This window comes from Hippocampus comes, unplaced genomic scaffold (genome assembly GCF_001891065.2).
Source record: "Hippocampus comes isolate QL1 unplaced genomic scaffold, H_comes_QL1_v1.1 scaffold87, whole genome shotgun sequence".
In the NCBI taxonomy this organism is placed as follows: Eukaryota; Metazoa; Chordata; class Actinopteri; order Syngnathiformes; family Syngnathidae; genus Hippocampus; species Hippocampus comes.
The window spans coordinates 152,877-170,148 of record NW_017805739.1 but is presented as its reverse complement, the minus strand read 5'-3'; the positions used below and the strand labels follow the sequence as shown (position 1 = coordinate 170,148).

Below are 17,272 nucleotides of genomic sequence, written 5' to 3'. Positions count from 1 at the left end.
CCATTTGGTTCATCAGCACTTGGAAGCTGTGGATTGTCTTTTATATTGTCTCTTTTACTTTTTTTGGTGGTTTTTTTTTGTTGTTTTTTGTGTGTATTGTCTCTTTTACTTTTTTTGGTGGTTTTTTTTTTGTTGTTTTTTGTGTGTGTGTGGGGAGGGAGTTGGTTTCACAATCAGATTACTGCTCATTAGTACCGGAGAGATCATTAAAACGTTGCAATAACATTCTCGTCTTTATTTGGATTTAGAAGCACATGTCAACAGCAACTCTCTTAATCTTGTAAAAGGTTCTTAACATTCCAAAAGCAAATTTTAACCGAATAAAAAAAATATTTCACAAAGGAAATAAGACCACAGAAGACTGGTACAAATTGGCTTTACCGTTCACCAACAACAGGCTACAGATCAGTGCAATGGTGGGGAATGCTATACTTTCTGCATTCCCTTTTTTTTTTTTCCTTCCCTCCCTCTCAGCGCAAGTAAGGCAGCAGGTTTGCATTGAACCATTCTCTAGTAAACTGCAGGTGGTCCCCTTCTGTTGCAAGAAAAATCAGCTTTCCTGCCTTGTCCATGGCAGCCAGGCCCAGGCGATCCTACGTCAGGACAAACATTTGAATTTGTTACTCCGACTAAAACTGCTGGAAGTGATTCTATGTCGTACGTATGCAAAAACAGCTCTGTCACAAGATAACCTTGCACACACACCTCTTTGTACAGTATACTCTCCTGCAGCGTTTCAGTCTCTTTGGCCTGACCCGTTTTCAAGAAGCCAAACCACTTTGAAAAGAAGAGTTGAGGGTTGTTAGTCCCGAAACGAAACGAGGCTGCACATCCGAAGGGACGTTCGGTACCTCACCTCCGAATCAACAGGATCCACCACCGTGTCATGCAGAAACTTAACCATGACAAACTTGTCCAGCGTCTGAAGATTTTTCTTGTAAGTCTCGTTTACAACCTTGAAAACAGAATTTGGGGGTCATAACGTGATTCATAACTTTTGCTCCATTCACTATTTTCGTAACAACAATAATAATAATAATACATTTTATTTATAAGCGCCTTTCAAAATACCCAAGGACACTTTACAATACAACATACTGACCCTCTCCTGGTTGATATCCGCCAGGAAGAGACTGTGCTTCTTGTACAGGTCGTCATTTAAAGGGTCATGCCAGTACTGGGCCTGCACCAGACTGAAAAAGGCAAGATGGTCAAAGCTGCTTCAAATGTGGCTGTGAGTGGATCAAATGAACGTCAAAATGGAGAACTTAAGACATTTTACTGTTTCTGAACCACGTCGGTGTAAGCTTCGGTGTTAAGGGCCTTTCGGATCATGTCGCAGATGTGAGATGACTCTCCCGGGCACCTCGGCAGCCCGTACACACCTGAGGATCGTACGTTACTCGCCGTGGATGCGTTTGGGCTTGAACGACTCTTGGCTGTGGTGGATTTTCATACCTTGTTGCTGGCCCCCGACAGAGATGTACGTCTTCATCGGTGGAGAAGGGCATCGCTGTGCCACGGCTCTCCTGCGCAAGGGAAGCGATTTGTTACGTCAAACCCTTTTTGTGTCATGAGCATGTCCGAGTAGTTACATACAGAAATTGCGCCCCCTGTGAGAATCCCATCGCGTTATATCCTCCCTTTAAATGAGGGTCCCGGGCCAGCTGACTGCACACCAATGAGACCTGCTCATTGACATTCATGAAGAATCCATTTGTGGTGTCCTGTGAGCGAAATATTAAAGACATCCTCGTGATCGTGCAAGCAATTTAAAACTGAAACTGAAGGCCATAGAACGGTACCTGCACAATATTACTGCCGATCATTAATGAAAGCACATAAATTCCCGGAATCTCCTGTTCGATCATTTTCTTCATTCCTCCCATGCTGAGCGGGTTGCAGCAATTGTCACCTGGACACAGGAAGAGTTACCATACTTAAAAAATAAATAAAAATCAAGTACAGAACTGCAGGTAACAGGTATGAGATTACTGTGATGCGGTACGAACTTTTGTATTGGAGCCTATTCGATTTTACTGACTAATTTTTTTTTTCCTTTCGGCTTTTCCCTTCAGGGGTCGCCACAGCGAATCTGTTGCCTTCGTCTCGTTTCTCCTCCAGCTGTTCCCTGCTCTCACCACAGATAACAATGTCATCTGCAAACATCATCGTCATGGAGATTCCATAGCGAATATGAAGGGGCTCAGAGCTGACCCCTGGTGAAGTCCTACCTCCACCTTGAATTCCTCCATCACACCGACAGCACACCTCACCACTGTCTTACTGTCATCACACATGTCCTGCACTGCTCTAATGTACTTCTCTGTCACCCCAGACTTCCTCATACAATACCACAGTTCTTCTCTGGGCACTCTGTCATACGCTTTCTCCAGATCTACAATAGACACGATGCAGTTCCCTCTGACCTTCACTGTACTTCTATATCAACACCCATAAAGCAAATACTGCATCTGTAGTATTCTTTTTTTTTTTGGCATGAAACCATACTGCTGCTCACAAATGCTCACTTCTGCTTTTAGTCTAGCTTCAACTACTCTTTCCCATAGTTTCAATGTATGGCTCAACTTTATTCGTCTGTGGTTACTCCAACTCTGCACATCTCCCTTGTTCTTTAAAATGGGTCCCAGCACACTTCTCCTCCATTCCTCGGGCATCTTATACAACTGTGCATATATATTTTTTTGTTGACAACACAATTTGAGTACTGTACTGTACTCACCCATCCCATGCCACATAACCAGAGGTACTGTCCCATTGATGGAATCTTGAGCGGGCCTGCTTGCAACCAGCATCATTGGAGCCACCAGGAGGAACCACAGCACAACCAGTGTCATCTTGGAACCTGGAATGCATGAATTATATCTGTGTTTTCCCCATCACGATTGGTCCCAAAATTATATACATAATGAATATTCACCTATCTATGGTGGTGACCTATTGTGACAGGTGGAATAATTAAATGCTCTTCCACTAGATGATAGGTTAATTGTAGTTATATCTACTTGCTGCTATTCATGCAACTGTAATAGCTTTGTGTGTTCCAACTAAACACGGTCGGATTTCATGAGCACCATCGTTTCAGTGTTTTACAGTACATTTTATGACATTCTTCTTGGTGTGCAATGCGATTTTTTAAAAAAAATATGTGCCATGGCGCAATAAAGGTTGGGAAACACAATATGATGATATTTTAATCAAACGTGGTGATATCACATTGACTTTATCTGTGGTTCACAAGGCGCACGTTGTGGCCGTTAACAGTTTGTGGTTTTGGTTTTCGCAGGGCCTTATTTGTTCGTCGCACAGTGACGGATTGCACAAACTCGCGCCTCTGATGTTTTTCTTCCCCCCACACGTACAGAAGCATAACCACGGCGAATAAAACACACTGTTGTTATTAGCGCAGATAAAACAAATCTTAACACCGGAGATATCAAATTGTGTTTGCAAGCTATACTCACCGTTCTTGAAATCTTCAGATAGCTTCTTATCACGTGACGACTGGTAGGCTGACCAGCCAATCAGAGCGAAGGGGAGGGGTCCCGTAGCAAAAGTGGCCAGACTTGTGACTGAATTTGTACAGCCGAACTTTAGCCCGTATTCATTTGACTTTTTATGACATAATGACACTTTAATCCGTCGGTCTAGTTTAACTTGCACACCAAGAAGATATAAATCGGTTTAATGTGATGTTTACACATTTTCACCGGACGTAGTGTGTCGGCTAATTTAGCTTGCCATGCTAGCTCGCGCAGAACATTATCGACATCATTCCTCGTCGGATCGTTGAGCCAGTTGAAATACTGCTCACACTCCGGTGAGTTTGTGTCATTAAAGTGGTTTGGGTTTATTCGACAAAGTCCACGATGTCGATACAGTTCGAAGAGCCAGAGTTAACCGGGAGTTACGATATCGTAGGCTCGTTCCCCAAAAGTTTTGGATACGGGCTGGAGGAAGCAGACATGGAGGAGAGCCCCGTGTCAGCTGACCAGCCGAGGATCCTGCTGATGGGACGGAGGCGCAGCGGAAAGTCGTCCATTCAGAAGGTCAATTCAAAATGTATCCTCGATATATTTTAAGTTAAAGCGACCGGTTATTGTTTTAATAAAGCACACGAGTTCCTGTACAATTTTACAGCGTCCTTTTGAAATATTAAAAAGTGAATTGGATACAGATGTTGGTAATTACATAACCCGTGTGGGTTTTCCAAGATATTTTAAACAAAAAACGCTAATTTGTGGTATATCCCCACTTATTCAAGAATTTATTTGATTAAAAATATATATACTTTGTGTCTACAGTTGCAAAAAAAAATACTATGTGAACACTTATTTTTTTTGTACTGTGCTATGGTGAATGGAAAGCACTTTTTCAACTGAGTGAAGGTAACCTTTGACTGAATTGACCAACGACATTTCTTTTTTTTTTCTTTTTTCTCAGGTGGTTTTCCACAAAATGTCACCGAATGAGACTTTGTTTCTGGAGAGCACCAACAAAATTTGCAAGGATGACATCTCCAGCAGCTCCTTTATCAACTTCCAAATCTGGGACTTTCCAGGCCAAGTGGATTTCTGTGACCCTACGTTTGACAGTGAGATGATCTTCAATGGAACAGGCGCATTGATCTTTGTCATTGACGCTCAGGTGAGATATGACTAAATCTTGAGTTACAAGGCTCAAATAAAACAGCTTTTCCTTTGTCCCCTGTTCTTAGGATGATTACATGGAGGCTCTTGAAAAGCTGCAAGTGACGGTGTCAAGAGCCTACAAAGTCAAACCTGATATCAACTTTGAGGTGTTCATCCATAAAGTTGACGGCCTTTCCGACGATCACAAAATAGAAACACAAAGAGACATTCATCAGCGGGCCAACGATGACCTCGCGGACGCCAGTCTCGAGAAAGTTCACCTCAGGTAAGCGATGGATGATGAGACGATGCTGCTTTACGGTGAAGCGGCTCAGATGAAACTCCTTCCCAGTAATTTCATTCCTAGGAATCGCTTTTCGGCTTACCTCATGATTCCGTTGATCCATTCCTCCTCGGAAAGTAAATTTAAAAAGCGCTTTGATCGGCGCTTGTTTGCTGGTGAGGCCGCTGACACAGCGAGGGGAAAGCAGGGGGTGAGAGTGGGTGATAGGAAAACAGGAAGGATGAAAGTTAGAAGCTCTGCTTTTGGCTGTTCTCGGTTTTTGTTTAAAGTTGCTGGATCAGCTTGGCTTGAAAAAAGAAAAAAGTGTTGTTTTTTTTCTGGGATCAGAGTGGACCTGAGCACTTTCCTAAGGTACTCTACTATCTTGCACGGCATGTAAAACCCGCATTAGGAATTTTGATCTCTTGACACACGGTACATAGAGAACCATTTTGTTTTGTTTCCCCCCCACCACCCCCCCTTATGATACATTATAGATTATGAGTGCATCCAGAATATTCTCCAAAATTAAAGATATTAAAGCGTTAACAAACCCATTTGTATTCTTTCCTGACGAGAATAATGAAGAGAATGGATACAGGAGTGTGGCCCGGTGCAGAGGTACCGGGTTCAATTCCAGTTCCGACCTCCCTGTGTGGAGTTTGCATGTTCTCCCCGGGCCTGCGTGGGTTTTCTTCGGGTACTCCGGTTTCCTCCCACATTACAAAAACATGCATGACAGGCTGATTGAACACTCAAAATTGTCCCTAGGGGTGAGTGTGAGCACGGATGGTTGTTCGTTTCTGTGTGCCCTGCAATTGGCTGGCAACCGGTTCAGGGTGTCCCAGCCTACTGCCCGAAGACGGCTGGGATAGGCTCCAGCACTCCCATGACCCTTGTCAGGATAAAGCGGATCGGTAAATGAATGAATGCATGAATGAATGAATAGATAACGGAGGATTGTCTACTTAACATCAAATGATTGGCAGACTTGTTTGGTGTCTTAAATGTCCTTCTGTTCCTTCCTTAGCTTCTACTTGACCAGCATCTACGACCACTCCATTTTCGAGGCCTTCAGCAAAGTAGTCCAGAAGCTCATCCCTCAATTGCCAACTTTCTCTTGAAAAGCTGCAAGTGACGGTGTCAAGAGCCTACAAAGTCAAACCTGATATCAACTTTGAGGTGTTCATCCATAAAGTTGACGGCCTTTCCGATGATCACAAAATAGAAACACAAAGAGACATTCATCAGCGGGCCAACGATGACCTCGCGGACGCCAGTCTCGAGAAAGTTCACCTCAGGTAAGCGATGGATGATGAGACGATGCTGCTTTACGGTGAAGCGGCTCAGATGAAACTCCTTCCCAGTAATTTCATTCCTAGGAATCGCTTTTCGGCTTACCTCATGATTCCGTTGATCCATTCCTCCTCGGAAAGTAAATTTAAAAAGCGCTTTGATCGGCGCTTGTTTGCTGGTGAGGCCGCTGACACAGCGAGGGGAAAGCAGGGGGTGAGAGTGGGTGATAGGAAAACAGGAAGGATGAAAGTTAGAAGCTCTGCTTTTGGCTGTTCTCGGTTTTTGTTTAAAGTTGCTGGATCAGCTTGGCTTGAAAAAAGAAAAAAGTGTTGTTTTTTTTCTGGGATCAGAGTGGACCTGAGCACTTTCCTAAGGTACTCTACTATCTTGCACGGCATGTAAAACCCGCATTAGGAATTTTGATCTCTTGACACACGGTACATAGAGAACCATTTTGTTTTGTTTCCCCCCCACCACCCCCCCTTATGATACATTATAGATTATGAGTGCATCCAGAATATTCTCCAAAATTAAAGATATTAAAGCGTTAACAAACCCATTTGTATTCTTTCCTGACGAGAATAATGAAGAGAATGGATACAGGAGTGTGGCCCGGTGCAGAGGTACCGGGTTCAATTCCAGTTCCGACCTCCCTGTGTGGAGTTTGCATGTTCTCCCCGGGCCTGCGTGGGTTTTCTTCGGGTACTCCGGTTTCCTCCCACATTACAAAAACATGCATGACAGGCTGATTGAACACTCAAAATTGTCCCTAGGGGTGAGTGTGAGCACGGATGGTTGTTCGTTTCTGTGTGCCCTGCAATTGGCTGGCAACCGGTTCAGGGTGTCCCAGCCTACTGCCCGAAGACGGCTGGGATAGGCTCCAGCACTCCCATGACCCTTGTCAGGATAAAGCGGATCGGTAAATGAATGAATGCATGAATGAATGAATAGATAACGGAGGATTGTCTACTTAACATCAAATGATTGGCAGACTTGTTTGGTGTCTTAAATGTCCTTCTGTTCCTTCCTTAGCTTCTACTTGACCAGCATCTACGACCACTCCATTTTCGAGGCCTTCAGCAAAGTAGTCCAGAAGCTCATCCCTCAATTGCCAACTTTGGAGAACCTCCTAAACATTTTCATATCTGTATGCGGCTTTTTTTTTCCTCCCCCTCCTCCCTCCCATCCTGTTTTTCCTTGTGTGAAAAAGCTGAAAAATATATCCTCTCCTGAACCCGTCATGTGTTGGTAGCATTCCGGGATCGAGAAGGCCTTCCTGTTTGATGTCGTCAGCAAGATTTACATCGCCACAGACAGCTCTCCTGTGGACATGCAGTGTTATGAGCTCTGCTGCGACATGATCGATGTTGTCATTGACGTCTCGTGCATTTACGGGTAAGATGTGAATTCGCCGAGACCCTTGTTCCTTCGATGGATTCCACATTTCTTCTCCCTCGGCAGGCTGCTGGACGATGGCAGCGGCTGTGCCTACGACAAGGAGTCTTTGGCCATCATCAAGCTGAACAACACCACCGTGCTTTATTTGAAACAGGTCACAAAGTTCCTCGCGCTCGTTTGTATCCTCAGAGAGGAGAGTTTTGAGAGGAAAGGTGTGTAACTTAGCGCAATACAAATGTTTTGTATTCTAGTTTCACATGGCGGCCTTTAACTGTCAGCTGGTAGCACGCTAACAGCGGCGCAGGTGCCGTGTGACGCAGATAGCAGTGATTGATCATTTGTAATCGATCAAATCAGCAATGTCTTCATTCTCCGCATACTGAAAAGAGGTTTTGTAATATTTTGGTTGACTTATTTAATTTGATGACGGGAGTACAATTATTGAAAATATCATAAAAATACAACTGCAGCACAAAAGTGAGCATCGTTATTTTTGTCAAAGCATAATTTACTGTTGTTGTGAAAGTCGACCTAATATTGCGAGTGAGTTTACGTCATATTTAATGACCTTTTCCTACGTGCGTTTTCATGTCACATTTATGGATCAAAAAGTTTTTCCCGCAAATTTGAGTTGTAAAATCTCTCCCTCGCCGCAGGTCTCATCGAGTACAATTTTCACTGTTTCCGAAACGCCATCCACGAGGTGTTTGAAGTTGCTGCAGCCAACCAAAGTGGCGTCTTGAAGGGATCAGACTCGTCCAGCGGCAGCCCGAAATTTGCTGCGCTAAATGGGAACGGCCTCTAAACGCAATAGCAAAAATGCTATGACCTCCCCGTTTTTGTTGCCTTGTTTAGTGCCACGGTGGGGGAGGCAGGTTTGTCAAAATTCCAGGGTATGCATCCATGGCATATGGTCTCCCATGTTATGTACAATTCATCGCTTTGAAGATGCTGTCAGCTTTGTGTACCTACTCAGCCGGTTTGTTGCGCAGCGCGACATATTTGGAGGGGCTTCCCATTGCGCTCGGCTTTGTTTGTTCTTGTCTCTCTTTGAAATAGTTAACCTGAAGGGGGTTCACACACTCTGCGTTTCCCTGGATGCTATGTCCTAATAATACAGGGGCTTTACATTTTTCGAAGGCCAAATAGAAAATTCCAAAGGCCATGATTATTTTTTTTTTTACTGTACATAGCTTCTTTTAATAAAAACATTTCTATTTTGTTGATTGAAGGTGATCTTCTGATTTTGCTTTTATTCTTATTTGATTATTGCTGATGCTCATTGGAAAAATAAATTTGAGACCAAAATTGTACATGTATTACATTACATGGAAATAGTTGCAGCCTTTTCTTAGCTCTCGAGAGTGGACAAGGTTAGGCTTTATCTCAGGTTGCTGAAAGTGAGTACACTGATCGCAGTTTTGGTCAATATTACGTCTTTTCATTCAACAATGCTGTAGAAATCACACTGCTACATGGTAAAGTAGTTCATGTACAGTTTGTATATCTGTACTGTAAATCTACTGTGCCCTCAAAATAACTCCACACAACCGTTGACAGTGAAATAACCGGCAACAAAAGTGAGTAAACCCGTAAGTGAAACGGTCCAAATTGTGCTCAGAGTCAATAATTAGTTTGGCGACCATTTTTTTTCCCTCCCCCAACACTGCAGCATCCCTTTTGGTCATGGATTTCGCCAGAGATTCGCAAGCCACTGGAACCCGATGAGACTTCTCCAGAATGACCTCATGGTGAGTGTTAAATCACTTTTGCTTCTCCACTCTTCTTTTCAGGATGCTCCTCAGATGCTCAATATTGAAGTATGGGTAGACAGTCACCTTTACCCTCAGCTCCTTTATCAAGGCCTTGGTGCTCTTGGAGATATGTTGGGGTTGTTGAAATAGGGCATAGCTGCATGTCAGTCCTCATGTCTCCAGTCCACTTGTCCTTGTCCATTACCTTGAGAAGAGACTTTTCTCGTGGGACATGGCCCTGCATTGGCCTTATAGAGCGTAAAGTACTGTAATTTGCAGGTTTGGACAGAAGATGGCAGCATACTTCAGCGTTTTCAAAATCCACCTGCATATGCTCATTCATCTGATCTGCGGTCCACATACACGTTCACGCACATTTAATTAAAAGAAGCATAATTCGTGACCTCCACACTTCCTGCCCAGACCGATAAAGAAATAAGCCACACTTGTGTATTTAAACAAAATAAATACAACAAAGTGGGGGAAATGGAATGGGGGGGGGGGGTGCAACTGATACGCGAAGGGGGTTGAAGCTGGGATAATTATTGCGGAATGCTCCCACAGCTTCCATATGGAATGATTGTAGTCAACAAACACTTAAGTGGCAGTTGGGAGCCAGCTGATTTTCTCACAAGCTCTCTGTACGTCTAATTATCTCGACGCGCACTCATTTGCCACAAACGATCTGCCTCCTCGGAGTGGGAACTCCCGCCGAGGAGCCAACAGGAGGTCGAGACGATGCAGAGAAGGGACAAAAAAAAAAAGGGGGCGGTGCTTGAGAGGAATGCTTGGCGTTTTTTTTTTTTTTTTACGCATCCGAAGAGCCCGTTTCAAGTCAGTGTGCAAACTCGACGCAAGCGAGCCCCAGAGGAACCCACGCAGGGCTGTAATTAGTTGTCATTTTGTCAACAGGGGCAACACACACTCGGTCAGGGTGGAACAAAAGACCCGGCTGAGAAACGCTGCCCGCTGCCTTCAGATGCGCAAAGAAAGGTAAAGTCCAACATTATTTATTAGTTTGTATATTGGGACGATAACGAAGATGCCTTTACTTTGAATCTCTACATGATGTGATGTACGATCGTCTTATATTAATTCTGAAACCTCGATGCACACTGATTGCGTATGCGTGGTTTTTAACGCCTTCATTCCCAATGTAAAAGTGTGCTCAATCGTTCATTTGGCGTCTTTCACTCGTGTCTTTTATTTTTAAATCCCTTTTTATTCAGTTTTAGCAAATATATAAAAGACAATCACATATACACATTTTTGGTGCATTTTGAAGTCAACCATGTAACTCTGGCCATCCAGGATGCGCCCGAAAGGATGTCCTTTCTTGAGAATATGGAAATGTTCTGAGGTAGTTGGAGGGGGGCTAAAATGTGTGTCAGAAGTGTTTGGACTATTACTACTAAAGGCAAGGCAAGGCAGCTTATGTTTGGACTATTACTACTAAAGGCAAGGCAAGGCAAGGCAGCTTTATTTATAGTGGGTATTCATACGCAAGGTAACTTAGTATGATCCATATACAGTAGTTACAAAAACAATAAAGGCCACATTTAGAGGCAAGCTACAACATTTAAAGGGAAATGAAATGTGAAATGTAGTGGGTCCCAGTGTAAGTCTTTAGGACTTGAGTAAACTATTCTGATCTCTTTGCTCTGGTAAGGACCCCAGCTGCAGCGTTCTGGATGAGCTGCAGCTGTTTGATGCTCTTCTGAGGGAGTCCAGTCAGAAGACCGTTGCAATAATCAAGTTTACTGAAGAGAAAAGCATTGATAAGGGTAGCATATACAGACTGGACAAAATGGTACCAGTGACTGACCCTTGAGGAACCCCGCATCTAATGACCATTTGATCAGATTTAAAACTTCCAATGGTCACCAAATAACTTTTCTCCAAGTAGGACCTGAATCATTTTAGGACTGTTCCATTTAGTCCAACCAAAATTTCCAGCCTGTTTAACAGTGTACCATGTCAAACGTTGCACTGAGATCCAATAAGATGAGAACTGACACCTTCCCTGCGTCAGTGTTCAATCTTATATCATTTAGTATTTTAATTAAAGTGTTGTTGTTTTTTTCTTTTTTTTTACGAGAGTCATAATGGAAGTATTTGAGAGAAAATAGTCTCCTGCTTTCTCTTTTTTACAAGACAAATTATTCTTTAAAACATGTTTAGAGCTAATTCATAAGTGTGAGTTAAAATGACATCATGTCTCTTATGCTCGATGCCCCCAAACCCCTCCTCTCCCTTAAGAAAATCATCCATCAGGTTCATAGTTTCCATCCAGCATCACACCAGCATCTTGTTCTTGTGCCATTTGGGTGAAACTCCTGCAGGCATTCCATTTCTCTTTCCGAAGAGGTGTTGTCATTTGTTTCACACAGTAATTGGGTTTGCTCTTAAATAAAACAGGGCGGGAAGAAAAATGTTCTTTTCCTACTCGTTTCTCAGAGCTGCATAATTTTGCCATGTCTTGACCGCAGTCACATTCCTCTGAAATTCTTACATTGGGGGAAAAAAGTTGAGACTGACCCAGAATATTCAGTGGAGAAGAGCGAATACTATCCTGTCCGAATGATAGGAACAATGCATGCCAATATGAGTATTTCTTCAATATGAAATATGGCAGCAACAGATTTGCTTCGCGTAGCAACTGAAATCAGGCAGGAAAATATAGCCTGGCCAAATTCATGTCATGTACATCATAAAACTATTTTTTTCAAGGCAGTGTTTGAAGTACTTTTTTAGAGCATTTTTAAATCTCAAACAAGCGTGAATAGTAAAAATAACAATAATATACTCAAGCTTAGCTTTGTCAACAAGTGACAGCACGGACAAAAACAAAAAACATTGGGATACTGTACTCCCTTTTCGTATGTGGGTGTATTCACCTCCCACCTTCCCTCCCTTCGAAAGTTACTTTTCTCTAAATACTACTTGTTGTATCACAGTAAGCCCCCAAAAGACAGTTAAAAAGCAAAGAAACAATAAATCCTGTGCTTGTAGACATCATAGCTCAAGTTCAAAAGATTAAAAGACGTACAACATAAATGTTCTCCAACTCTCTGGAACCAAATGAAAAGAAGAAATATACTCCCCAAACTGGAAAAAAAAACAAAAATTTTATTCATCCCTCTTGCATAACTTCCCTCTTGTGCAGGTTTGACGTCTTGCCTTTTGCCGTAACCATTTATAGGCGAAAGAAACACCTCCAACTCAAAAAGTCTGCGCGGCACACAAGCAACTTCCAAATGAAAGACAAACAAATCAAATAGCCCGAGCGTTCCTCCAGGCTGCGTCTCTCAGATAACAAGCACTTGTGACGTTAACACCCAAGACCTAAAGCGGACACCCCGCTGTGACAAAACAGTTGCTTGGAAAATCTTTTTATTATTATTATTTTTTTAAATTGTCTATAGTCAGCATTTCAGCTGGTAACGTTTGCCTTGAGTGGATGATGATCTCTAATTGATTCACATCACTTCACCTGTTCCTCTGAAGGTGAATGTGAAGCTGCCCCCCCTCACCCTCCATCTCTGCGGTCTATTCGGTGATTCATTTTGGCGTTCGTCAGACACCCTGCAATACATTTCACTTTACAAATGAGTGTTTTTTTGTTTTTGTTTTTTAACCAATTACTGTTATTTGTAGCGACAGGTTACTTGAAAAAATATGCGTATAATACACTGTCCATTTTTTTTTTTCAGTTCAGAGTTGCCTTTCTTAATTGGTGTTACCCGAATTGTGTTTTTTGTGTGTGTGCACGTACAAGTGGCGTCAAGGGGCCGCAAACAACAGCACATTGTACTGGTGGTGCAGTCATCTGATGGCTGCAAGAGAGCAGCTTTGTTTCTTTGTTTTTACTGTTAGCACTTTGCAAACCCGAGGGTGTCACTTTTCCTCCAGAGCTGCAGGCAGGGCTCCTCGATGGGACGCCAGCATTGTGTGCGCACTTCCATCAATATTCTCTTTCACCCCCACCCCCGCCCCCTCCCCAAAGTCAAGGGTGTGGAAGTCGAGAGCCAAACAATATCTGGACTGTGCTGAGCCGGAGAAAGCCGTTAAACCCCCTCCAAATCTATTCCTCTGTGGGAATAAACAGTTGAATTTTGGGAGGTAATTATAACCCCACTTTGTTACTGACTGTACCGCTCTGGGTCATTTGGCGGGTGTTACATTAAAGAAGAAAGCGCCGATTGTTACCTTAGGGGGGGGAAAAAAGAAAAACACTCAAAGAGTTTCTGTTCTCATACCATTTCCTCAGCATATCCTAATAATTTGCAGCCAAGTTGGAAAAGGTTCAAAGATGTGCTGCTGCTGCTGCTATTTTCCACGAAAAGAACCGTGCAACAATAATGTGGTCGTAAACCAGAGACCACGCAGATGCAAACAATTACACCTTGATATGAAATGCGCCATTTACGCCCCAAATGGGTTTGAAATTTAAGTTTTGCATCAACATTTCAGGTTAAAAATCTTTCATATGGTGATCACTGATGGTGCTGGAAAGGCTTTTTTTTTTTTTTTAAACCAAACGTGGGCCAATTTGGGTGTCTGCCTCAGGATAATGATGGAACCACCCCACACTCTCCTCAAAAAGGTGCCGAGACTGATTTACAATCCGTAAATGTGCTATCACAGATTCGACACATGTTCTGTACACGCTTGATGAAAACTGCACTTTATTACGCACGACAGCGGTTTTCATCATGGAATAATTGTCTGAATTCCTCCGCTGGGAAAATAAACGGCGACCCCAGCGGAGCGCGTGGGGCGGGTGGATTTCCTGGCTACGGTCGTAACAAACCTGTCAAGTCGCTGTCGAGTAAAACAACAGCGGCGAACCACGCCGGGACGTTAGACAGGATTCTTCTCAGTGGCTTATCCCGGGAGACATGTTGCCATTTGACTCTGGCTCCAAAGCCCTCGCAGCCAAGCGGACTCTGCTAAATATCTCAGTGGGAGGGACTTTGTTGAATGCAGCATGTGCACTCGTCAAGGTGATGGTTGAAATAGTCACGGGGGGGGGAGTGTCGGCTGGTCAGCAGATGGCGCTATGGGGCGTTGTCGGCCTCTCGCGCAACCGAATTATCTTGAGAGGCATAAAAATTTGTGAAAATGAAATATTGTGAGACAAATATCCAAGAAGATACGCGTGTCTGTTTTTAGATGATTATGGTTAATAGTATACAGTTATCGATGAGTGAAATTGATTCGTTTATCTCTGGCGTCTCAAACATGGACTTACTTCCGGGTTGGCAGCCCGGACCATCGCCATACGACGTGTAGATATGGTAGCCATATTGGATGTGGCTCGGCTGGCATTCAAGAGAGAGATGGGTGACTTTGTTATGGTGGCGTTTTTTTTTTTTCTTTTTTTAATTTTTTTTTAATACACACACACCTAAGTCACACATTTAGTATGGGTGTGACAATTCCAGCCATGTTTGAGTCAGTCAGGCAAAAAGTCATTCTGGGGTGGGGTAGTTTGGAATAGTGATGGATCAATCTGGCGTGAATGACAAGCAAAATAAACAGCAAAGCAAATATTTGATACCGCTGTTTGTCTGCAGTAGCATCAATCCCATACGAATCCATTGGGATGCGCAATGGGGAGGGGGTAAAAAAAAATTAACGACAACAGCTGCAGCCCACACAATGTTTGCATCTGTTGTGGCTGAACTTAAGACGAGAAACATGGGGGGGGGGGACTATGTCCGGAAGGAAAGCCATTGTTGTGTTGCGGCCATTGATCGCAGTCAAGCGTCAACGTGAATAGAAAATGGACATTTTTAGACATTTTCAGAGGGAAGTCGGAACGGGTTTTCTCGCTCACAATGCTCCGTGTGACACGAAACGGACAGGATGGGATTTTTTGACTTGACTCGTTTTGGGTTTTTTTTTTCCTCTGAATGTTTTTTTTTTTTTTTGGACCCAGCAAGAGGAAACATTATCAGCAGGGAGGGTTGTCTTAACTCCCAGTACGACCATACCAAAGGGTTAAAGAAGTCTCTTTTCAAATGATCTTCCCTCGTTCCAGTGTCTTCCTAAGACAAGAAGAAAACTGTTTATCTTTCCGTGCATGTTTATCTCATATACAGTAGCTGCATCGTTGGTTACTGGATTTTATGTCGGCGCAGACATGCGGAATGTAAACGAGATGTAAAAGATGAGTTCTTTGACACACCAAATGCAGACTTAAAAAGCTGCTGAACGCAGTATCCGTAAAGGTCAGCATTCTAGAGCAGGAAGCCTTTTCGTAAATGATCATTATTTCAAGCCGCCTTCATAATAAAAGGCAACATTTATGTTCAGAAAAATATATGAGGCCTTCGGTAGTTTGTGAGCTCTGGGTCGTGTCATTGTTTCGACTCGGGTCTTCCACTGAGGCAGTTAGGAGGGAAGTCTCGGCTCATTCCATGTTCCCCAAGGAACATTTCGGAGCCTTTTGGTTTCTCAGCTGCACTTTGTTGAGGTCATCTCCTCTTTTATGATGTCAGAGAGCCACAACAAAGCCATATGGTGCCCAAATTAGGGTAAAAAGATGGAACTCAAACAGCCTGGTCTTGGTAAATGTAATGCGCCAAATGTTGTCACATTAAAAAGAAAAAAAAAAAAGACAAAAATTCTGATGGCAGATGTACAAATTACAGATGTAAGATTGTATTTGTATTTATGAACGCACACATGAGCTACATTAAAATGACTTTCTACTAATAAAGGTTTTCTTATCTTAAACCATCAAGGAGGGTGGCTCACGTGGCTAACAATGCTAATATTAATCTCCAAACAATTGGAGGTCAAATAAAGGCTAAAACTACGATTCCTGACTGATTGATAACTCCACCAGTGAACATGTAATATTGTTTGGTTATAGTATTTAACCATAAATGTCTGTCGAGTGTTGAACTGAATTTCACTGAGAAATGTTGCTTCTCTCTCTCTCTCTCTCTCTCTCTCTCTCTCTCTCTCTCTCTCTCTCTCTCTCTCTCTCTCTCTCTCTCTCTCTCTCTCTCTCTCTCTCTCTCTCTCTCTATTTCTCACCTTTTGTTGAGAAATTCACCTTCACAATACCGTATTTTCTGCACTAAAAGGCACACCTAAAAGCCTTCCATTTTCTTAAAAGCTCACAGCATGCCTTAAAATCCGATGCGCCTTGTGTATGGTCATTGCGGTAATATGTCAACCCCAAAATGGCTCCTTGCTAGAGACATGCTAACAACGCAGAGTTCAAACTTAAGGCGATCGGTTTCACAGTTAAACACGGAAGTAGGGCAGCGGCAAGAGAGTTCAACGTTAACGAGTCAATGTTATAACTTGCTGTTGGTTAAGTGAACTGTGTCGCTGCTTTCTTAAATAAGTTTTACTGACATCTGATCGTTCTGTTGGCATTTCCTTGAGCGTAGCTCCATCTAGTGGATGCATTGTAGATTGCGTCTTATAATTCGGTGCGTCCAATATATGAGAAAAATTACAAAATAGGCCATTTATTGAAGGTGAGCCTCATAATCCAGTGCACCTTTTAGTGTGGAAAACACGGTATTTGAAAGCGACAGCTGTGTTGGCCCTTCCCTTCCTTTTTCCTTTCCTTCTATCTCTATGAGTGTTTGACCAACTCCCTCGCCCCCGATCCTCCCTTTGCCTTCGTGCTGCTGACAGTGTTTGCTAAACTGTGAATTCTTTGTTCGCAGGAGGTCGGCTTGACATCATGAGCGATCGGTTCGACTGCAAGAACTGCCACGAGTCCCTCTACGGACGCAAGTACATCCAGGTGGAGGACAACCCCCACTGCATCCCGTGCTATGATCACCTGTACGCCAATACGTGCCAGGAATGTAAAGAAATAATCACTCATAATTCTAAGGTAAGCTGACTTTTTTTTA

At 43.1% G+C, this 17,272-nt stretch overlaps 3 protein-coding genes across 3 annotated transcripts in view; 2 read left to right on the top strand and 1 right to left on the bottom strand.

Moving 5' to 3' along the window:
- Window positions 1-121: 121 nt before the first annotated feature.
- Window positions 122-3,576, bottom strand: ppt1 (palmitoyl-protein thioesterase 1 (ceroid-lipofuscinosis, neuronal 1, infantile)). Its single transcript, XM_019883232.1, has 10 exons — window positions 3,486-3,576; window positions 2,744-2,866; window positions 1,806-1,915; window positions 1,600-1,727; window positions 1,459-1,529; window positions 1,283-1,385; window positions 1,103-1,193; window positions 857-955; window positions 706-777; window positions 122-593 (listed from the first exon to the last, which is right to left on the bottom strand). Exons 2-10 carry the CDS (start codon window positions 2,856-2,858, stop codon window positions 471-473), a joined length of 912 nt encoding a protein of 303 aa, XP_019738791.1. The 5' UTR covers window positions 2,859-2,866; window positions 3,486-3,576; the 3' UTR covers window positions 122-470.
- LOC109523829 (ras-related GTP-binding protein C-like) lies at window positions 3,567-10,323 on the top strand. The gene is made up of 8 exons (XM_019883233.1): window positions 3,567-4,070; window positions 4,465-4,668; window positions 4,739-4,938; window positions 7,264-7,378; window positions 7,484-7,626; window positions 7,693-7,841; window positions 8,286-9,380; window positions 10,296-10,323. Exons 1-7 carry the CDS (start codon window positions 3,891-3,893, stop codon window positions 8,432-8,434), a joined length of 1,140 nt encoding a protein of 379 aa, XP_019738792.1. The 5' UTR covers window positions 3,567-3,890; the 3' UTR covers window positions 8,435-9,380; window positions 10,296-10,323.
- Window positions 10,224-17,272, top strand: part of LOC109523818 (four and a half LIM domains protein 3-like) — a 10,511-nt gene continuing 3,462 nt past the window's right edge. Inside the window, exons 1-2 of the mRNA XM_019883220.1 lie at window positions 10,224-10,376; window positions 17,081-17,253. Coding sequence (XP_019738779.1) covers window positions 17,098-17,253 — 156 coding nt within the window. The 5' untranslated portion in view covers window positions 10,224-10,376; window positions 17,081-17,097. The remainder of the gene's footprint in view (window positions 10,377-17,080; window positions 17,254-17,272) is intronic.

Coding starts and splice junctions, on each gene's coding strand:
- ppt1 (XM_019883232.1), bottom strand. CDS start 2,858: ATGACACTGGTTGTGCTGTGGTTCCTCCTGGTGGCTCCAATGATGCTG. Junction 1,916..2,743: donor GGTTATGTGGCATGGGATGG/GTGAGTACAGTA, acceptor TCCTGTGTCCAG/GTGACAATTGCTGCAACCCG. Junction 594..705: donor AGAGTATACTGTACAAAGAG/GTGTGTGTGCAA, acceptor GTCCTGACGTAG/GATCGCCTGGGCCTGGCTGC.
- LOC109523829 (XM_019883233.1), top strand. CDS start 3,891: ATGTCGATACAGTTCGAAGAGCCAGAGTTAACCGGGAGTTACGATATC. Junction 7,627..7,692: donor GACGTCTCGTGCATTTACGG/GTAAGATGTGAA, acceptor CTCCCTCGGCAG/GCTGCTGGACGATGGCAGCG. Junction 7,842..8,285: donor GGAGAGTTTTGAGAGGAAAG/GTGTGTAACTTA, acceptor CCCTCGCCGCAG/GTCTCATCGAGTACAATTTT.